The 23,050-nt window shown below is 37.5% G+C and overlaps 1 protein-coding gene across 2 annotated transcripts; it reads left to right on the top strand.

The window, feature by feature from the left end:
- The first annotated feature begins 607 nt into the window (after positions 1-607).
- On the top strand, positions 608-22,805 carry COPS2 (COP9 signalosome subunit 2). 2 transcript variants are annotated; one of them, XM_069867003.1, is made up of 13 exons: positions 608-759; positions 9,992-10,105; positions 11,183-11,260; positions 11,838-11,963; positions 13,296-13,385; positions 13,504-13,581; positions 14,424-14,598; positions 15,651-15,829; positions 15,959-16,011; positions 18,656-18,753; positions 20,114-20,196; positions 21,215-21,273; positions 22,051-22,805. In XM_069867003.1, the coding sequence occupies exons 1-13, from the start codon at positions 706-708 to the stop codon at positions 22,193-22,195; spliced, it is 1,332 nt and encodes a 443-aa protein (XP_069723104.1). In that variant the 5' UTR covers positions 608-705; the 3' UTR covers positions 22,196-22,805. The 2 variants fall into 2 exon arrangements, with proteins under 2 accessions (XP_069723104.1, XP_069723103.1); XM_069867002.1 differs by having other exon boundaries at positions 13,275-13,385.
- Positions 22,806-23,050: the final 245 nt, after the last annotated feature.

Here is a 23,050-nt window from a genome sequence, read left to right as displayed (position 1 = left end):
CATTGGGCACTGGCAGAGGCTGCCCAGGGAGGTGGTTGAGTCACCTTCCCTGGAGGTATTTAAGGGACGGGTGGACGAGGTGCTGAGGGACATGGTTTAGTGTTTGATGGGAATGGTTGGACTCGATGATCTAATGGGTCTTTTCCAACCTGCTGATTCTATGATTCTATATAGATATTTTATAGTCCTGTAAAATTCTGCATATTACTCACATTTCCCAATACTAATAACACCAGGAGCCCTCCCCTCGCACGTGCTCCCCACAGTCCTTTATCAAGTCTGAGGTCTGCAAAGCAGCCCTCCCTATTTTGTTGGCACCTGCCGCCTCGGAAGTTCCCTTAGGAGGTGTGAAAAGTTCCCTTAGATGTTAAATAAAGGTTCTCTTGACCTCCCATCTTTTTTTTGGCTCCTGAAGTGCTGGCCTGCTGCATCCTTCATTGCCCCGATTCCTTAAACATCCCAGAACAAGGTCTTTTCTGTTTATCCGTTTCACTGGTTTCCATGAGGCAGGAGCTCCCGAGGCTCCGCCCCCTCCCGGCCCCGCCCGCCGCCAAGCGGGCCCCGCCCCTTCCTGTCCCGGCCCCGCCCCCGCCGGGCCCCTCGCGCGCGGGGCGGGGCGCGCGGCGCGGGCCGCCATTGGGCGGCGGCGCGCGGGGTTGTGGGAGCAGGGGCCGCCCCGCCGCCTCCCCGCGCCCTCCGGCCAAGATGTCTGACATGGAGGACGATTTCATGTGCGACGACGAGGAGGACTACGACCTGGTGAGGCGCCCGCGGGGAGCAGCGCAGCCCGGGCAGCCGCCGGGGCCCGTCGCCGCCCGGCAGAGGCGGGGGGGTGGTGGGTGGGAGGGGGGGTGAGGAGGGGGAAGGCGGGCGCCGCGGCCGAAGTTGTTCCGAGGGGCCCCGGGATGGAGCGTGCGGGAGAGGGGAAGGGGCAGCGGGCACAGCCGGCGGCTCGCCGGGAGCTCTCTGAAAGGGGGTTGTAGAGGGGAGGGTGCTGGCCTCTTCTCCCAAGTGACAGGGCACAGGACAAGAGGGAATGGCCTCAAGCTCCGCCAGGGGAGGTTCAGGCTGGACATTAGGAAAACCTTTTTCACGGAAAGGGTCATTGGGCACTGGAACAGGCTGCCCAGGGAGGTGGTTGAGTCTCCTTCTCTGTAGGTGTTTAAGGCACGGGTGGACGAGGTGCTGAGGGATATGGTTTAGTGTTTGATGGGAATGGTTGGACTCGATGATCCGGTGGGTCTCTTCCAACCTGGTGATTCTATGATTCTATGATCCCAGCGAGTCTGCTGCCTTTGGCGGAGCTCAGAGCAGCGGTTGAGGTTTTTCTTCTTTGCCAGTCGCCTTTTGGGAAATGGGTAAAGCAATGGGGATTTGTTGTAGCGAATCTCCTTTAAATTCTTAAAAACGGGTTTTACGGTGAGTAAAACCACCTTGGAGGAGGGTGGTAGACTGAATCAGGGAGACATAGAATAGTTTGGGACAGAAGGGACCTCAAGGATCATAAAGTTCCACCCCCTGCCATGGGCAGGGACACCTCCCACCAGACCAGGCTGCCCAAAGCCCCCTCCAACCTGGCCTTGAACCCCTCCAGGGATGGGGCAGCCACAGCTTCCCTGGGAAAGCACTTCCAGCACCTCACCACCCTCATGGTGAAAAAATTCTTCCTTATGTCCTGTCTAAATTTGCCCTTCTCCAGTTTATACTTGTTTCTTCTCATCCTATCACTACAAGCCTTTGTAAACAGTCCGTCCCCATCTTTCCTGTAGCCCCTTTCAGGTACTGGAAGTTAGCTGTAAGATCTCTTCAGAGCCTTCTCCAGGCTGAACAACCCCAACTCTCTCAGCCTGTCATATTTGAAACCAAATATGTTTCCTGTGCTGTGTTTCTATTGCCATTATCTTATATTGGAGCTTGAGATCTGGTTTGTTGTTTGTTTGGATTTTTTTTCTGCTTTTCTGAACTTTGGAAAGGATTTTAGAACAGAGATGTTTTTAAAAAAAGCTGTGTGTGGTTTGTGTTTGAAAGTTTATTTCATTCATTTCAGCTCAACCTGTATGTACAGCACTGCAGTTCCCCTGAAAGAACACTTGCTCTTGCAAGAATTGCTTTCTAACAAAGTATTTGATAAGTGTTTCTACCTATAAATTCACCTAAAACACCTGACTGATTTTGTTTGAAGTAGTTTCTGGGCCAATTTTGATATGAGCTACTCAGAATGGTTGGATGACATTGGATATAGAATGAAAGCATCTGGATGTTGTTTTGAATCTTCTAAATTCATGTAAGAGTGTTTGTTTGATAGGTGTTGTCATATTAACCTTTTGAGCTGCTTGTGTCTGTGCTCCAAGAACTGTTTACCTTCCGCTTCATTTCGTGAATGATTTTCACAAAGTTTTAGAAATAAGCTTTCTGAAGGAAATAGATTATTCTATTAAAAATATTTTGTTGATCCAGTTTGTTCCAAGATCAATTTCCATTCATTTTCATAAACACTGAAACCTGTGCTCCGTTTTAAAATGCTGTCTTTATTTTCCCATACCATACAATCAAAGGGGATACTAAACAGAGCGGAATTCATGCTGAATATCTGTCACGAGAGCTGATTATACAGAGAATCCATTGGAATTGCATTTTTTAATCTTTAAATGCAGCTGCTACATATAAATTTAGGAGGGCGGCTCAAAGCTCATGATGCCGTATGTCATTTTTTTACCAAGAGTGATTTGCTGGTCTAATGTTTTCTTTCTCTTTTGTTTCTTTTTCCGAAATACTTTCTTATTCATTGGGAAAACCTTCCTGAAACTTCTTGCTTATGACAAATTTCAGCCTCTGACTGTAGTTACTGTTCCTGGAACATTTCATCATCATTAATTACCACTAGCCCAGACTTTCAAAAATTTAAAAATAGTGCTTGTAATAATGAGGAGCAGGTTATTTTTTTCTTATCAGTATGTATTTTTCAGTAACTCCCATGTAAAGCATCAAATAATGCTTAAGCTGTGTCTTCAAATAAAACACTTTAAAAAACTTAATTTGGTTTTATAACTGATGGAAAAATAAACCCAGAATTAAGAATAAAGATACTCCAGCTAGACTAGTTTCAGCGTTCTTAGACTAACAAACCGTGATTGGATGTTGTTTTCAAATATGCCTCAGACTGTAATTGCAGTGCTCTGCAAAATTGTTTTGGAAGATAGTGGATAGCTCTGAAGACAGGGCCCAATTTCTTCCTTTTATGTTGATGTAAATCTAGTTAATTTAGAAGACCTTAAGGTGGTTCTCAAGTTCAGTGTTAAGGCTGCTGCAGGAGGGTTTGAAACAAAAAAAAATGGTACAGACAAAATACTCTGATAAATACAGAGTTGAAAATAAAAATGCACCTGTGAATGTTGGTGAATATTTTTGGTACTGAATAGGAGAGGTAGAAACAATTACTGATACACTATGATGAAAGTAGATTCAGGTCCCCCTGGGTAGTTACTAGTGTAAGAAGCGTAGTGAGAAGATGTCTCCCCAAAAAGTTTTCATTTTGTAAGCTTTTATTAGAAGTTATTATGGCTGTTCCTCTTTAAATGTGCTCTTGACCTGCTGATAATGTAGAAGCAGTCAGGTACATTTCTTCAGATAAGCAAACGTTTTGCACTTGGACTGAAATGTGAACAGGTATTCGGAAAGTCCAGCTCTTTCCCAGCTTCACTATAAATTTTTGTATAAGTAGAGTAATTACTGCACTGTTAAACAACTGCAGACTACCACTTCGCAGATTATTATAGTTGGCTGTTTCTGCTTAGTTTTTCATTGAGTTAAAATTCAAGGTTTTGCATGTAAATGACCTGAGCCGCTCCTGTAGAAGTTAACTTCATCTGTTGGAGGTCTTGATATCAGGGGAAAAAATGCTGTTTATATTTGTGGGTGGATGGACCTAGATTCACAATTTGCCAGTAATGTGCAGTGACAGCCTTGATTATAACATGGATTATTCCACTTCATGCTTCAGTAAACAGAATAATGTTTACTGGTCGTTATGAAAACCACTTGGTTTTAATTTCTAGTTTGATGCCGTTAAGTGCCTTATGTTATTTCAGTCCAGGTTCTTTTTACTAGTTTCAGCCTGAGGAAGAGGAAAGAACCATTGTAAATTCCATTTTTGTTTTTGGTCTTATACAAAAAGCTATGTTTAGAATTGACATTGAGACTAAACTCATCCTTTCTTCAGAAACTAATGGTTCCAGGCACAATGACAGCACATTGACAGTTGTTGTAATACATCTACTCGATTTTTTTTGTTTTGCTTTAAATAAATAGGGAATTCATCAGTGGTGTTCTTAATGAGATATTGTGTTATGAAATTCAATTTTAAAATTAATCTGAGGATTAGGATAGATGTTTGCTGAGCAACATGTCTTTCTATGGTATGGAGTCATATTGTTTTAGTGACTTTAGTAGAAGAACTGTATTCAGTTCAGTGAAGAGCTAGCCGCCCAGTGAGGCAGCTACAGGTTCATGAGGGTTGTTGTGGCTCAAATACGGGGAGCGTATTTTTAGATTGCTCAGGGTTTCCCTTTTCAGGCCGAGTTGGTAATGGGGAATAGGAGGCCTTTTTATTTTAAGCTACCAGAAAGGTAGCTTAGTAGACATAAGTTGGTTTGCTCTTTTCTTTTCAACAGGAAGAAATACAGTCTATTTCAAAAGGATTTTATCTGTATTTCTATATAAGATAAGCAATCTCATCAGTAGACAGGGATGTTTTCTGACCTTATATTGATGCATTTTTAAAAGATACATGTGACATTTCGTGCAGATGCTGTCACTTCTTCCCAACTCTTTATGTTTCAGTATATCCATCATTTAAAAAAATACATATATATTGCAAACAACAAAGTGATAATGCTGCAAAAACAAGCATTTAGAGCTAGAGAGATAGCAAATCAAGCAGATCCACTTTACCTTCTTCTGTTTCTTTGTTATGTTGACATAGGATATACTGTTCTTCAAATTAATTACTATTTCATGCTCTATATGGATTCAGTGTGTGTCCTGATATTTTATTTTCTGCATTCTCTTCAGAATAATCTTTAAACATGGAGTTAATAGAATTGGGGCTTATTTTGTTCATTGCCATCGTGTCTCAGAAGGAGGTATTGATGCAAAAAGCACAAAAATAATTAGTCATTTTTTTTTACCTGTCTGGGCACTGATAAGTGTCAGTGAGTTCTGGTTTTTGTTTTTTTGGTTGAGTTGGATGTGTTTGTTTTGTTTGTTTGCTTTGTTTTGTTTGTTTGGTTTTTTTGAGGGGGAGTGTTATTTAACACTCTGTTCAAAACAGAGTTCCCTGGAATCTGATATGCTTTTTGGTGTTAAACAAAAGTAAATTAGATCTGGGTTATGCTAAAAACTGTACTTTTCTAAAGGGATGACTGTAACTATAGGGGAGCTACGTGATAGAGGTAGAAAGAAGAGGCACTTCTTTTCTATACTCTTTAACATGTCATATACTAGTGTTTTCTTTCTACTGCCTCCTGTCTAATTTCTGTGCATCTTTGAACTTCTGCTTAAAAAAAAAAAATAAAACAGGCAGAGGGCTGTCTTTCTGTGGAACTGTACCGACCCCATTGCAAATAGCTGGCGTCACAGACTTCTTATTCATGGTGTGAGCCAGCAGGCACTAGATGACTTGCAGAGTCATGAGTAGGAGCACAAGAGCAGAGAGACCTGGAACGTGGAAAAGAAAACCAGGACTCTCAATGCACGGTTGAATGGCTGCAGACTTTTTATACAAATCACACTCTTGTGCTTTTCAGTCTTGTTTGTCTCTGTTCTTCCCCCCCTTACTTTTTTTGCATTCCAGTCTGATTGCTTTTTTTATATTTATGTGCCTGGATACCACTGGCAAATGCACATAGAAACTGTTGTTTGCTTTTTGTCCTGGTGCCTGGGGGCCAGTGGTCCAGGAAGAGCAAATGCAAGGAAAGTTGTACTTGGTGCCAGGATGGCATTGGGTTGGTCGCTTTTGCAGCCTGTTCATGTGAGCTGTGAAGAGTGTTTGTTGAAGGTGAAATATTTTAGAAATTCAGGTGGCAAGGATGTATATTTATATAGCAAGGAATTATTTGCAGATTTTTTCAGTTGGCCTCCTTTGGGCATTCTTGTGTTGTTTTTCACACACACATGTGCATGCACATATGTACAAACACACGCCCCCACACTCCACCACCCCGAAAGCCCCATCACTAGAGCTCTTGTAAAATATCAGGTCTTCACTCCAAATCCTGGAGTTAGCAGACCTCCTGAATGCTGTGGTTATAGAACAGAGTTAGCTGAAATAAAATCACATTTGTACTAGGCTTATTCTCGGAAATGATTGCACTTCATAAAAATAAAAAAAAAATAGTTTTACTCAACGCAGTGGTAGAAATTTTGTAAAATTACCAGCAATTGAAAATTGGCAGTGGTAAGTATTGTTAAGAATGTCCTTGAAGGGTAGATTTCTGCAGAAATAGAACTCTTTGTATTGTGTCTTTTGTCTGGAAAGCTATCCTCTGTATAGCTACTTTCTAAAGGTTTGCAAAGTAGGAGTTGCGTTTCTGTGCAGCTTAGAGAATGATACTCAGAGAAGCAAAAGTTTAGATAGTCGCTTCACTTTTGGTTTAGTGGTTAGAAAGGTACTTTAGGCAGGAGAGGAGATGAGAAAATTAGTAACTCAGCAATGGTAGTTTTCACAAAATATTTATGGGTTTGTGTTTGTTTAACTTTACTGGGTTAACGTACGGCTCCAATATGCTAGAATACCACAAATCTAATGTTAAATGTCACTGCTATAGAGTTATGATCTCTGAGTTCATGACCCTTAGTCTGTCTGTCAGGAGAGGTGCCGTGTTTCAACAGCTCTATATAATCTTTTAAGACCACATTGACTAAGGCTCCTGCTAATTTTCTGAAACCACAGCTGGTTTTCTTAACCTGCTGGCTCACCTGCTCCTGTGCCGTAGCTCACCAGCCTCAGAAGTGCATCTGGTGGGCCTGTTCTTTCAACCTAAGCAGGATCAGCCGTCATCAAGGACTCATGGCATAAAATATTGAATCACTGCAGTGAAGGGGAAAGGGGATGCTAGGACCAGAGATTAACTGAGAGGGTCAGTGAGTGCTAGATGCTCTTAACCTGCCTTTGCAGCTGGAGTAACTGCAAATGGTTCCTTGCCCTAGAAGGAATGCTTAAAGCTGACTGGAGTGAATTGTCTTCTGCTTGTGTTTGTTTTAGAAGCTGAGGCATAGTGTTCTAAAGCTGTTTATTAGATGAAATGAATTTTGTGAAGACTTTATATATAATGTAATAAAGGCTTGTAAATGAAATTGGTTCCTTGGTACTAATTTAATGTCTATTAAAATTATTTGAAAGAACTATGTTCCAGGCAGAATAAGCTACATCAGAGGTTTTATCTCCGTTATAGTTGAGCTAGACTGGTAATTTTTTTTCCCCCTAAAAAGGGGACTGTTTATAACTGACTGCATTTAGAAAGTGCAGATTTTCAGTGGAGCAATGCTTAAATAATGTCTTCACTGTTTTTTTAAACTACGTATTTGTTAAAACTGTGTCAAGGCTTTCTAATTTCTTGTGTTATAAAAAACAACCCTTACTTCTCAGATTTGATTCTCTTGGGAAGGGAAAACTAGATGGATTTCGAAGATAGGTGCTGTGTACTCACACTTCAGTTTTTTTTCATTTGTACTGATGGTATTTTTTGATTGTCTACAGATTCACAGTATCGTCTCATGGTTAGTTCATGGTTCTGAAGTTTTTTTCACAGTCTCAATATGTCTTTTAAAGTAAGCACCTTACACTACATTTTTCCAGAAGTAGGAAGGCCCAATCTCCCTTACACCTTTGAATCCATATCAACATCCTACATTTTATGTGAAGCAAATAAATATAAAGCACTGCCTTTGATGCATTTCAAAGTGATTCCATTAGAATAAAATGATCTCTAGACTTAACACTTGTTCTTTATTATGTATTAATATTATTCTGAAAATAGCTTTGTGGGATATTTAAGTAGCACTGTGAAAATTGATGTGAAAAGAAGGCTTCCTGCATGAGTCCACACCCAGAATCACTGCCAGATGAAAACTCGGATGTCTCTGGCTTTAGACTAACAGCACACATCGCTTCCTAAAATGAATTAATTTAGTTTGCTCTCCTTTTATCTTTACAAATAGATACTTCTGCCAAAAATATTCCCCATTGTTCAAGTTTAGTATAAACAAGATGTCTGCTAATTACATGTATCATAAATGCCATATTGTTCAAGCTTTGGCAGCCTGTGTCTTCATAAGGTGGCTGATACACTTACAGCTGTTGACATCAGGTGCATGTTCTTGTAGCTGCTCCATCAATGTTGGATCGATAGGGTAAAGAATTTACAAAAACAAGCTAACCAAAATGAAAGCCTGCCCAGTGAAATAAGACACTTGCTTCCTTTTGTCTTTGCAGCTTTCAATATTAAGTTTCATAGTTTTATGGGAATTCAGGAACCAGAGTTGTGGAATTCACTAGGCTTTTCAGTCCATTGATTCTTACTAAATACTAATACTTTGTGTGAGTATAAGTAAATACATAGATGAATGACTCACCTGCTTATAAGAAACAAACATTAGCAAGTTGAAGGATAAATGTCTCGAGGACCATGTTCAATAAGATTTGGGCCAACTGTGAGCTCCCATAATTAATTTTTCCATTAGAACTTCAGAAAACTGAAAGTTTGCACTGTAGGGAAGAGAGACTTAATTTAACACTCCTTTTTTGCCTCATCTTTTTTTTATTTCTTCCCATGGTTTTGAAGTAGTCCATTAATATTAGCAGTGTGGGAATGAACAAAAGAGTAAGTGCTTGATGAGGAAGTACAGTAAAAAAAGAAATTCCAACTTAAAGAAGGGCACCTGGCTATGCATTGTTTATGTCGTTACAAAGGAGGATTACTCTGATGACGGTAACTCTGAGATTTAAACAGGTTCTATTAAACAGTGCATCTCCCAATAGCTAAGCACTCTCTTGAGAGAGGTTGGCTGGAGAATGCAGAGATATGAAATATTTTTTACTTGTGAACACCTCAACTGAAACTTATTATTTGGGTTCTCAAACAGTTTTGTGATTCAGACATGCAACACAGGCCTTCAGCAAAAGAAGATAAAGTGCTTACATTTTTTAATTGGAAAAAGCCTCAGAGTACTTTTTAAAAAAGAATAATAATTGGTAGAAGTAAATTCTTCAGGTTGTTTGGTGTACATGATGGGTAATTATTTGATTAAACTATTGTGCCTATGCCCCACCCTCTTTGGCAGTATGTTTAGCATTTTCTCAATCATCTCCTGCTTCTCAGCACAGAAGCAGCTGCTGTTACCGTTGTTATTCTTTTTTTTAATTTCTGTAGACAAGTATGAATCGTTACAGCATGAAAAGGCAGACTAGAAAGAGATTCATGGGAGCATTTTATATCTTCTGTTGCTCAATCATTACTCGTGTGGCAGCTCAGCCAGTCTTTTCTGTGCACAGCAAAGGTCATGTAATAGAGTACCTTTTGAAGACCAGTGGCCAGCATGTTCTTTCCCCATACAGAAATGACACATGTTATTAGGCACCTGGCCTTAAATGCCAAAGTTGGTGGGATTTTAATAATACAGCCTGTACTTGTCATAGAGACAAAGTTGGTACAGTAATGAGTTCATTAGTCCAGAAAGAGATCTGTTGATGGGCAAGTGTTGGTGGATGGTGAGGCTGGCCTAGTAATGGGAAGGAGATAGTCACCATTACAGTCCATAAATGTTACATGCTCTAAAACTGAATATTTTCTATTGATTATACAAGCATTCCCTGTCAGCGTGAGCAATTTGTTGTACTATGTTTTATCCGTTTTCAACAGCATTTTAGATGTTCTGAACCATCCTTTTTTCTCTAATTTTTGGTTTGTATTTTTCTTTTTTCCTTAAAATCTAGGAATATTCCGAGGACAGTAATTCTGAACCAAATGTGGATCTGGAAAATCAATACTACAATTCCAAAGCTTTGAAGGAAGATGATCCCAAAGCAGCATTAAGCAGTTTTCAGAAGGTTTGCTGTCTTTACATTCTATCACTTATTTTTATATTAATTTACATTTTAAAGTATATGCTTACCATTTGAGTTGTGTTCTGGAATTTTAAGAGTAATGTTTATATTTTAACTTATTAATGTGTTAAGTTTATCATTGGACAACTTAGACTCCTGGCCAGACTGCCTTTCAGGGTCATTCATAGGGAGTATAAATAGAATGTGGAGTGGTCCTATTTTATCACAAAATTGAGTTTTTAAATCAAACATTCTGAAATATGTTTTCATCTCTAAATTTTAGAAGCCAGATCCATTTGGTTTTTTAAATGAGATGGCATTTTCCCGAGTGTCTCACCTAATGTATAGTATTTGGATTTCTGTCTGACTCCAGAGCTTTAAATGTATGAATACTGGGTGATATGGAGTTTCTTTCCCTCATGCCAGTTTTAAATTTTTGTTGTTTGAACACTGCCACCAGAAACGAATATGTTAAATGTAATGTTTTAAATAAATAAAAAAAATAGATTTTTGCGTTTCTTGGCTTATTTATAGTTGTCATGGTTTTGTCGTGGGTATCAGTATTATATACATGACTTAAAAAACTTTCCAAAATTTTTACTTAAAAAACATTCTCTTAGCTACGTTGCATGGTAGCCTAGAAGCCTTTCTGGTATGTGAAGAAACTATAATGATTCAGAAGTATAAATTTTTGGCTAATTTAGTCAAGGGGTGGGTTGAGTCAGTTTTGCAGGCGGTGTTAGTTTCTCTTTTTGGTGTATGTATGTATGTATATATAATTACAGAGTGGCATTAAAGCATAGTGTTTGGTGTTAGACAACAACAACAAAGTTTGTAAATAACAATTCACCCTCCCTACATCAGCTAAGTTGTGAAAACTAGTAAGAAATACACCCTTCAGTAACTTCCTCAGTAATATCTGGGAAGAGTAAAATTGAAGAACAGGGCAGAGTGAAACGTTACTTTGTGAGGAACAAAGCAGGGGGAAAAGGCATGTATGGGATATGCATGTTTTAAACGATACAGATCAATTGAAATCTGAAAGCTTTTCTAAGTATTGTTTAAAAACTTCTATTTCAGGTTTTGGAACTCGAAGGTGAAAAAGGAGAATGGGGATTCAAAGCGCTGAAACAGATGATTAAAATAAACTTTAAATTGGTAGGAATTACTGTTGTCACTTGAAAGTAAATGGTGTAAAAATGGGTTTGATCCAGAGATCTTAAGTTACTCTAAGTGATGTCTATGACAATTAAGTCTGCCAGGACTTGTCTTTTGCGGCCTTAAATGGCTTCTACAGACATGGCAGGGAAATTATGTGGTGGTTGCAAGTCAAAGGCAAGATGGATGCAAAATAGCTGCTGTAGTCAGCTGATGCACTGTGAAAGTCTGAGGCTCAGTCCTTGCTATCCTGAGGTGTCGTAGCATTGAAACCAGTAATGTTTCTACATGTGTGTAGAACAAATCAGTGAAAAATTTGTTACATGTGCAACCATTCCAAATAATTACATAGCCAGTTCTGTATTCTTCATTAAGTATTTTGAGTGTCTGTTCCACGCAGTCTTGCTGAAGTTATTTCATATTCTGCTGCTTATGAATAAAGTGGTGATGTAAAAGTTCCTAAGAACAATCACTACTGCATAGTGTTTGTTATGCTTTCTTTGCTGTATGAATATTTGCAAGATATGACTTTTTTTTTAATCATTGAAACTAAAGAGTAATTTTGTTTTTCTTTTAGACCAACTTTCCTGAAATGATGAACAGATATAAACAGCTATTGACCTACATACGGAGTGCAGTTACGAGGAATTACTCTGAAAAATCCATCAATTCTATTCTTGATTATATCTCTACTTCCAAACAGGTTAGATCATCAGTTCTTTCATCTTCATGGTTTTCGTTTTTGCATTTTTAACTGTGGACTTTTTAGTGCATGGTAGCCTGTTGACTTTGGGTTATTTTATCTTAATAGGGAACACTTGCGGTATTAATTTGTTGTTGTATGTTAAAATGTGTTTCCCACATTTAATGGATTCTGTCAGCATACACAACTTTTCAGCAAATTGTCTGGTTTTGGCAATATTTACCTGAGATTTCTATGGTAATAAGTAAATACTTTTTAATTTTTAGCATAGTAGGTACAGACTATGAATGCCTTCTCAAATACCATTTGTAATTGAACAATACTTGTGTTTACTGCAGGGGGAAAGGGGAACTTTTAAAAAACTTTGCAAGGACGTGTTTGTGTTAAATACTGCCTGTGCTGCTCAAGCTAGCCTCGTGTTCTTAGATACACAGGCCAGCTCCTTTTCTTTGGTGATGTTGCAGAAGCTTTACATGGAGTAGAAAGGTCCCCTAACTGACTGCCTAGAAGTAGCACCTGCGTATGGAGGATCACTGGTCTTCAGTGATGACTCCTCTGTCATTATCACAGTCCATATTGTCTTGCCACTCATAGGAAATGAAAGTTTAACAGTTGAATGATGGTTTACTCTCAAAGGTCTAAAGGATTGTCTTAGACTATGCCTTATTGGCAGAGGAGCCAGAGCTGGAGGGACAAACTAGGTATCTTAACTTGATGTATAGTCACAGATCTGTTATCCTCACAACAGCAGTGGTCACAAACAATACTAATGCAATCTCAGCACTTCAATTTCTGTTTTGGATGTTGTATTTTTGGATTTCATGAAAAGAAACAGTTTGATGTGGTCAAGAGCTTTCCTTCACACAGAATTGGTGGTATAGAAAGGAGAAAGCATCTTTTCCCGTGGTGATTTCTCTTTGTAAATCATATTTTCTTCTTGATATGTGAATTATTTTTGTTTTTCTTTTTTTAAGCAGGAACAATGTTGCCTGTTAGTGTTTGTCTTTTGTTACGCAACATAAGCATTTTTTACTTGGTTATATAAGGTGGACTTGTATAAGATGCCTTTCATTTTTCACTACCACAATAGATGGTTGCAAATCCTAAAATCTGAATACTTTTTAATTATATCTATTCCATGTAAGAAAAGTAAATGTGCTTAGTTCTGTTACTTTAGAAGATCTTTGCAGTTTTAAAGCAAACATTAAATAAGATGCAGATAGCTTTCTTATTTTGAAGTTCAAGCATGCACTTCTAGTTTGTTCAGACTGACTTTATTAACAGGTACAAATTTGCTGTTTACAATTATAGAATTCTGATTTTTTATGTCAGATGGATTTGCTTCAGGAATTCTATGAAACAACGCTTGAAGCTCTGAAAGATGCCAAGAATGATAGATTATGGTTTAAGACAAATACAAAGGTAAAATATATATCTTGCTGGTTTTTGCTTTTGTTTGTGACACCTTCAGCTAACGCTTATAAATTATTATTGTGAAAGCTTAATAGACCTTAGTACTTCATTTTTTTTTTCATTACAGCTTGGCAAATTATATTTAGAAAGAGAAGAATATGGAAAGTTACAGAAGATTTTGCGTCAGCTGCATCAGTCATGCCAGGTACCTTTAAATTCCAAATTGCTGTAGCTCATTGATTTATTTTTTTCTTAACATCTGTGGTTGGCCTTTGAGGCATGCTGTAGAGGGAAGAAATACTCTGCCTGCTTTTATTTGCTATCTGTTTGATAGCATGAACGAAAAATGATGTGTTATTCCTTGCTAAAAGATGATTTTTAAAAAATCGACAACTGCTGATTAAGTTTTCCTTTAGTCAGCTACACGCGAATGAGAAGCACATCTGAATAATCTATAATGCACAGGCAATTATTTTAAAATATAGTGAAGATTCCAAGTGAGCTTTACTCAAATCTGAAAGTACAGCTGTTACTTTCCCATTTGGATGGAGAAAAAAATTAGCCATGCAGCCTGCTGTGCTTGTTTGTGTCCTCTTTTTTCTTCTTCCAGCGTGGAAATAGGTTACAAACATCTGGGGTACGGTTCTGTAATAGGCAGCAGAAGAGTCACATGTATTTTTTATATATATATTTATATATGTATGTGTCAATCATTGCATATGCTTCTGTACTGAGAGAATGTGGTTCAAGGAAAGTGGAAAAGAATAAAGAGCAAAGTTTTGCAAGTTATTCAATGTTGTAAGGAGAACCTTAACTAAATAAAAATACTGACTTTTTAAATAAAGGGCTTCATAACTTGGCCTGTGATAAGTTCTTTGAGTATTATGTTTTGTGTTAATAGTTACATCACAATGTTGAAGTTTCAGGAATATCCTTATTTCTGACAGGAAACTACTGAGAATACTTAGTAATAAGTTTTTTCTATTGTAAAACTGAAATCACTGTTTTCTTAAAATTTCACAGTATTTCTTATTTAATCTATCCTAGACTGATGATGGGGAAGATGATCTGAAAAAAGGTACTCAACTGTTGGAAATCTATGCTTTGGAAATTCAAATGTACACAGCACAGAAAAATAACAAAAAACTTAAAGCACTATACGAACAGTCATTGCACATCAAATCAGCCATTCCTCATCCACTGATCATGGGAGTTATCAGAGGCAAGTTCATCTTGTATTTTTCATTTCGCTTCTGTTGCATAGATTAGTTTTATGAAATTCTGCTAACGTTTTTTTCAGTTCTGACTGTAAAGATGCAGTATCCTGTAGATTCAGATACAGTCAAACTGTATGTGAATAAAGGACTATTACTGTGGGAGCTGCAGTCTCATTACTTCATGTTTGCCTCCTGTAGATCTTAGCTTTGCTGGTCTGGTGCCTAAGCAGCAGGTGCACTGGTCAGAAGGGCAGGACAGTTTGCTATACGTAGTGTAGGAGAGAGGCAATAGCAGAGCAAGAGAAAGAGAAAGACTTGAGTTGTTTGGCACCATGGCAGGCACCAAAGGATAAATGGAAAGGCATTTGCAAAGGATAAAAGCAAAGGCTTGACAGGACTGCTAGTGGAAGGGACTGCTATTGCTATAATCCCCTTTTGTAAGTTTGTGCTTGGTGTCTCACCTCTCTAAAATTCATCAGGAACTGAAGGGCTTTAGGATGTGTTTGAAACTATTATTTATTTTCCATAATCATGAATTCTAGTGGAAACAGGCCATGTTGAAAAAAAACTTCCTCCAGAATATCGTTGTGCCTCTCCCCTTCCACTGGAGTAGGCACTTGCACAACAGTGGGTACTTCAGAAATAAAAGATGTAGAGTATTTCTCGATTTCTCTGTGTGGCTTGCTCAATGGACTGGGGCAAAAAATCATAAATATACGAAGCCTGTTGCCCTTGAAATGGAGATAAATTCTGTTCCAGGTTTTTACAGTATTTTAATATAAGGTTAAATAATAATTGTCAATGAGGCTTAGTGTTCTTTTAGATTTGTGGTGTGGGTAGAGTTCTTTTCTTCTTTGGAATGGTTTATTCAAATGGCAGTGCTGTATGTGAAGGCCCTAATGCTTTCTTTTTTTTCTAGCGATATCATAAAATGAAAAGGCTCCTGAAAATATTTCAGTAATCTATTTAGAAAGCGTGGAACTTTTGAGTACAATTATTGTACTCAGCAACAAGCACGCAGTGTTCCTTTTCTCTTCATCTGTGTTTGTCTTTTCAGAATGTGGAGGCAAAATGCACTTAAGAGAAGGAGAGTTTGAAAAGGCACATACTGACTTTTTTGAAGCATTCAAGAATTATGATGAATCAGGGAGCCCCAGAAGAACTACTTGCTTAAAATACTTGGTCTTAGCAAACATGCTTATGAAATCTGGAATAAATCCATTTGACTCTCAGGAGGTATTTTTTATTGCATTTTCTTCCCCCCCAACTTTTCTGGATTGATAGGGAAATTACCCAAAAGACAAAATTAATTAAAAAGAAATATTAAAATCTCAACATTCATTTTCTGCTTTCTTTTTTGTGTAGGCTAAACCATACAAAAATGATCCGGAGATTCTAGCAATGACGAATTTAGTAAGGTAAGATTTTAATTTTTCTGGAGAAGACAACAAAAACTAAAAAGGTGTAGTATCCAAAGCAGAAGTGGAGTGTTTTTAGAGATGGCTTTTCTCTGCACAGCTAATACAGTTATTTCATAAATACATGAGAAACTGAGATGACTGGCATCATATACCAAAGCCAACAGAATAATTAGATGCATGGATATGTCATGATTACTGGAGTATTTTCATAATTTAGGAATATGAAACTGAACTCTCAAGTCATCTCCCCTACCCGTCAAACATAAGTAAAAATCAAAAGAATGCTTCTTTACCTCTTTGAAGCAACTGTGATGTGAGAACTTGTAGGGTAATAAAATCATTGGGCAAAATAAACTGAACTGAAGCAGTTTTTGTTTAGTGTGCTGTGAGGCTAACCAGTTCCTTACACTCTGTTCTGCCTTTGCTTTACCAACTTGAAAAATGAACAATGCATAAGAACTTTTTCTGTCTTTTCATTATACAAGAAGTAATGCCTGCTCAGATCTAGAAATATGCGATTGACACAGTGTTGGAACAAACCTTACTCTGATACTGCTATGGTGCTGCACCACTGCACACAGAGAAATTGCTTTGGAAAGTGAAGAAGTTCGTCCATTATTGACATAATGATGAATAAATGATTTGGCAGTTTATAAAGGGACTATTTCCAATAGTTCCGTTTTAAACATGTCTTTTCTGCTTCACTGTCATGGTTCCCTGTCATAGTTTCATGTGAATTTTGAGACAGAAGGAACTCCAGATGGCCTTAGCCGATATGATTTTATTCATATTCCTAATTTATATCTTTTATCCTGACATTTGAGTATAACTGCTTCTTTAAAATTAATAATGCAATTAAAGCAGTGTAGATAAGAAATATGCAGAAGATAAAATAATTTCCAAAGATTACAATTATATTTTTAATTCTTCCTTTTCTCTACATTGGGAACTTGAGTGTTTTATATATGGTAAAAAGAGACTTCTAGAATAAAAAAAAAAATACTTAACTGAAATTCCTTTTAATTGTGGAGTAAAATTACTGCTTTCATGTGGTGCAGTCCATTCCACTCATACAAACTCCATTTATAAACTCCTAAAGTTCCGCCCCTCTGCTCTTCTCTCATAAAACCTCACCTGGAGTGCTGCATTCTGTTCTGGAGTCCTGCACACAGGAAGGACATAGATCTGTTGGAGTGAGTCCCGGAGAGGGTCATGAAAGTGGACCCCCTTCCCAATAAGGACACGTCCCCTACAAGGACAGGCTGAGAGAGTTGGGGGTGTTCAGCCTGGAGAAGACAAGGCTCTGAGGAGATCTTATAGTGGCCTTCCAGTACCTGAAGGGGCTGCAGGAAAGCTGGGGAGCAACTTTTTACAAAGGCTTGTGGCGATAGGATGAGGGACAATGGGTATGAACTGCAGAGGGGCAGATTTAGACTAGATATAAAGAGGAATTTCTTCACTATAAGAGCAGTGAGGTGCTGGCCCAGGTTGCCCAGGGAAGCTGTGGCTGCCCCAACCCTGGAGGTGTTCAAGGCCAGGTTGGAGGGGGCTTTGGGCAGCCTGGTCTGGTGGGAGGTGTACCTGCCCATGGCAGAGGGGGAACTGGATGGGCTTTAAGGTCCCTTCCAACCCAAATTGTTCTATGATTTTATGATCTTATGATATTTTTTGCCCCCCTTACTGATAATAAAGGATGTTGATTTTTTGACCAGTTTGAAAACAATTTGAAAATGTAGAGAGACTATAGAAAAAGAAAGGATGTTGGTTTTAAAATTTTTGATGTTATGATTAAACAGAAGTTAAAACTGTGTGTTGAACACTCTCTTTTAGGTTCAATATTGGTAGCCTGTAGCTTAAAATAACTAAATTACTGTGTCAGTTTGATTAGTTGGTAGGCAGTCCCTATTACAGCTGACTGTTCCTGTAAGAAAGTACGATAGATTTGAAGAGGAAAACCATTATGTTTAAAGAAAAAGGTCTTGTGTCAGTGGTTTCAGCTCTTACCTGAAATGACGCTGTGGTGCCACTACTGAACAGTGAGTGTCTAAACCCACCCTCTTTCTGTAATACTCTCTCAGATAACAAGAGTGACTGGTTAAAAAATATACACCATAAAAAAAGCTATAAATAAAATCTAAAAGGTAACGTTAAGCCAGAATTACTGATGGTTAATTCTAGAAGTCAGGATTTCTTACATCTTCCAGTATTTTTAGAAGTCAGCTTAAGACAGACATTGTAGGAACAGAAGCAGTCCTCTAAACTCTTCTGAGCTCTTATTGGTTCCATAAAGTATAGTTTCATGAAGTTGAAATTCAAATAATGATACTTTCCAAACTTGGCTATTTTTAGGGTCTAGGCTTTTTAAAAGAATAACTTCTTAAAGTACAACACTTCTGAAACTAGAATACCCTTGGGAATAACTAAATGTTCACACTAAACTTCCGTAAATGCTGCCAAAATTTAAATAGAAGAAAGGTCATTTCTGTTACATCTCATCTTGAAATAGTTTTTCCTTTTAAACGTTCAGAATATAATTATTTGCCACCAACACTTAATACATTTTTTAGAAGATGTAGAACACAGTCTTAGGAGTCTAATTAACTTTTTAAAATAATAATTCAGTCTCTTGTCTTTTCTGAAGTGCCTATCAGAATAATGACATCACTGAGTTTGAGAAGATTCTGAAAACAAATCACAGCAACATCATGGACGATCCCTTCATAAGGGAGCACATTGAAGGTATTTTTCCAGGCTGTTTTAGTCTTTTTTTTGCTCTGCTTGGTAAGCTGCTAGGTTTTGGGGTTCCTATACTTAATAAAACAGGGGAACACACCAACTCATGCCCTTCTGTTCTGCTATCATGACAAAATCAAGTTACCCCCTGTGTTTGTCACATATCTGGGAATTTCAGAGTCTCTTTACTTGAATGTAGTGTCCAGTTTTTCGCATAACTACTGTTTTTGCCAAGAGTAGGCTTACCGTGGCACTGCAAGATCATTTAGCTGCGTAGTTACGTGAAAGAAAAGAGTTAAATCCAGAGACCTGGTTTTCTCACACTTCTTTTTTGTAAAAGAGAACATGGCAAACAGCAGGGGAAACTAAATATAACCCCTCTACTGCTGTTACTTGTCGACTACTGGTAAGCTTCAAAGTCTCGTAGGGAGACTTTGTAAGATTAGAGAGATGGATCTTATGGAGGAAAGTATGACAACTGGAAAGCAAGAGAAGGAGGACAAAAATCAAAAGATTGAAGAGAATTTGAGTTTCACCCTTTATATGATGGTGACATCCAGGGGGGAAAAAAAAAATAAAAAAATACGTTTCTCCTCTTTGTCAGCCTGTAGTGATCTGGAATGTCTGTGGTTGCAAGGTTTACATACTTTAATTCATTGTTTTAGTCTCCTTAGTTTTATTGAGATACATTATCTGGTTGTCAGTGTCAGTTTTCATTATATAAACAGTGCTTGTGTAAGTAGTTAGGTAAAAGTGGTTCTGGCTCTTTCTGTTAATTTACAATAGTAGTTTATACTTATATTTATCCAAGTTTTCTTTAATAATGTAAAAATTTCTAAAACAATTGCTGCAGGATCTTATCTAAGCAAAATCAGCAGAGTCCATTTTATATTACTCCTTCAGTTCCTCATCGTAATTATACTACTAGGCCTTGATCTTTCAACTTAAATTGTGAATATTATCCCTGAAATTAAATGCATGCAGACTTAAGTTTCAGAGCCTTAAGAATAACTCTTTTCACTGCTGTACAAGGCAAGCACTGTTGCCATAAATTAGAGGGGCAGACATACCATGCAATAAGCTGTATGATTTATCCAGTTAGTTTGAATAATTTGGATTTTCACCAGGCAATATGTTGCTCCATATTTAAACAGTTTTCAACTCTTAATCTGTTAATCTCCAGAGCTGCAGATTGCTTGGATCCCTGGAAAACGAGGGTCCCTTTATATTACTGTGCTTCCCCACCTCACTAAATTATTAACTTAAAAGGTCATGGTATTTAGGGTATAATTTCCATATGGAGCTGTATTGCATCTTTATTTCAGTACAGTTGTTCTTACACTATGTATTTTTTCTTCCCTCACAGAGCTTTTGCGAAACATCAGAACACAAGTGCTTATAAAATTAATTAAGCCTTACACAAGAATACATATTCCTTTTATTTCTAAGGTATGTGTCATTGGAGCCTTGCATTTGTTTAAGTAAATTAATAATTGTAAATAAAAGCTCTTAAACAAGTATAATGCTTCCAGAAATGGAACGTCTGAAGTATGATCTAAACCACAAAGTAGTACTGATGCACTGCTGACAGCTTTGCAGTGTGAAAATGTAAATTTCAAGTGTCGTTCCAATGCTTTTTAGATGAGCTACGATTATACTTCAAAAATATTCAATTACCATATTCTACTTTGAGCAGAAAAGCACTTTTCTGGAGAGAAATATAAAAATGAAATTCATAAAATTCTACGAACATAAAAATCCAAATTGTTTGTTCAGAAGATTATCTTTAAATGGCTGTGTTAGGAGTTACAGAACTGTGGTAATAGAACAAGCTAACTGTTATACTAGAATCACTGATTTTGTTCCCTAATCTGTAAAGAACAAAATCAAAACCCAGTGACAATAGAAGACTCTTCCCTTCTACTGTCTGTGATTTTTCTTGCAAAAATTCACAGCATTCCCACACGTGTCATGAAGTATTAGAGATGCACAATTTTTATGCTTAAATTCTCCTTAGAAATCTCTATGCTTTTTATTTCAAGTTAGCCTTAACGTTTGTAGAACTCACTTGAGCCAGAAGATGCAATCAGCCCTCTAAATGGTTTTGAGTACAGACCCATTCTTTTCGGATAATTACTGTCTCATTTCATTTCCTGGGGGTTTTGTGGTGGTTTGTTTTGGTTTGGGGTTTTTTTTTTTCATTAAGTCAGCAATGGAGCTCATTTCCGAAGCTTCCAAAAATCTTGCTTTAGCCTCTCAGCCTCTTCTGCGAGGTCAGCGACCTCTTGATAATCAGCCATAAATACTTCAGGTGGAGTTCTTTTGCTTAATAGATAATTCTTGATTTGATACTTTTGAACAGTAAGAAACAGAAATGAAACTAAATTCTGTATATGAAAACAAAGATTGGAAGAATTTAATGTTACAAAACAGAGTAGCAGCATAATGAGTTTTTTTTTTCTTTTAGGAATTAAACATAGATGTAGCTGATGTCGAAAGCTTGCTTGTGCAGTGCATATTGGATAAGTATGTACTTTATTTTTGATTACTGATCTTTGATTACTTTAAAATAATCAATGCGTACAAGAAGAAATAAAGTTTTTGTGCATTGTGACAATACTGAGTTATTTTAGAACTGAAAGGTAATGGTGCTGACTTTGTTTGGATTTGCTTGGCTTATGAGCAGTAAAGACAGACGTGAGCCAAGAAAATTATCAAAAGAGATTGAGTGGCATGTTTTTACTTTACTTTTGAGTTACGTAATAAATCACTTGAACTATTATGAAATTATGAAGAATGTTATCCTTCATGATCGCTGCTTATACCTATGTATATTTTTGAGTACGTTTTCAAGTTGAAAAATGTAGTAGTCTGCTCTCCTTGACTGGAAAAAACTAACTACAATTTGTAAAATCTTTTTTTGGAGGGTAACTCGTATCTACCAGGAAAATATAATCCTTAAATGGGGTTATATTTTAATTTCTTTTTACATAAATTTTCATATCTCATGATTCCTTGCCTTTTAAGAACTGCTTACCTCATATTGCTTCAGACTTCATATGTGGGTCATAGCTAGGGAGAGAAGATATGCATTGCCCAATTAATTTGTTCATTTCATTTCCAATTGTGATGACAGCTAAACAGGCAATGCCACCCAAGACAATGTATTATAAAAGTGCTGAATTCTGAAACAGGCTTTGTCTCTCTTCTGTAAGAAGACCTCTTGTTTTACCTTTGATTTATTGTTAGCTCCTGTTTGCCTGTGCATTAACAATTTATATTTATTTACTTATCTACTCCTAGCACTATACATGGCCGAATTGATCAAGTCAACCAGCTCCTAGAACTGGATCATCAGAAAAGAGGTGGCGCACGGTATACTGCATTAGATAAATGGACCAACCAACTAAATTCTCTCAACCAGGCCGTAGTCAGCAAGCTGGCCTAACAGAATACAAGCTTTTACAAACGTACTTAAGGCAACAGTGCAGTGATGTAAACCTTAAAAGAACTGGGAATGGCAAAACTACTGTCGGTTGGTGTGCCCTGAAATTACTGGAGTTATGGCAGAAGTGCTTTTTTGATCAGCTGGTTTGTGTTTTGCTGCTGCATTTATCCCAAGAAAAAAAAACAGCTTTAATCTCCAGAAGAAAACCAAAATGCTACGGGATTTATGCTGTGTTGACATCTTGCCCTAAACATCCAACATCCCAGTAATTTGTCAAAGGGCAATGAATGAACAGAGAGAAGATTTTTGTCATTTTAAATACACTGACACCTTACTGTTGGTTAAATTTAAACATGTTTTACCTGCAGAAATTCTCTCACAGAAATAACCTGCAATAACTTGAAATGCATACCCTTTTGAACACTTCCTTTTCTCATGTATAAATTGAAATGTTTGCTGCATTTTGCAAAATGTCAATTCTCCAAAAATGTGTCCGTATATTTCTGTACCTGCAGTGTAGTAAAGGTTTAGAAGAAACCCCATAATTATAGTGGCATACTGTCACTTAGGTTTCAAGCAGCAAAATAAACAGTGCAGTTCAGAAATGGTACAGTTTGTTTCTTGATGTGCTTTTATTATACTTGATTTTTACTTTGTTATTTTTAAAAGAAAAAATAGATACTACTTCATTCTTGCCTCACTTATAAAGGACAATAAGGAGATTTTAAGTCCAGACCTCGGTATGTGTGCTGTTAATTTTAATTTGGGTTTTTTCCCTTCCCTTCGCCCCCTTGGCATAACTAAATGTAAATACCAAAGAGTTTTAAAGCAAACATTTAGCAGTCTTACTAACTG

This window comes from Phaenicophaeus curvirostris, chromosome 12, assembly GCF_032191515.1.
Source record: "Phaenicophaeus curvirostris isolate KB17595 chromosome 12, BPBGC_Pcur_1.0, whole genome shotgun sequence".
NCBI lineage: Eukaryota > Metazoa > Chordata > Aves > Cuculiformes > Cuculidae > Phaenicophaeus > Phaenicophaeus curvirostris.
Note: the sequence above shows the minus strand (reverse complement) of the source record. Positions and strands in the feature narration are given on the sequence as shown.

What these genes read in the sequence shown, in the direction of transcription:
- COPS2 (XM_069867002.1), top strand. Translation starts at nt 706, where the DNA reads ATGTCTGACATGGAGGACGATTTCATGTGCGACGACGAGGAGGACTAC. An exon ending in TTAAAATAAACTTTAAATTG is followed by an intron (nt 11,261 to 11,837) that starts GTAGGAATTACT and finishes TTTTTCTTTTAG; the next exon opens with ACCAACTTTCCTGAAATGAT. An exon ending in ATCCATTTGACTCTCAGGAG is followed by an intron (nt 15,830 to 15,958) that starts GTATTTTTTATT and finishes TTTTTTGTGTAG; the next exon opens with GCTAAACCATACAAAAATGA.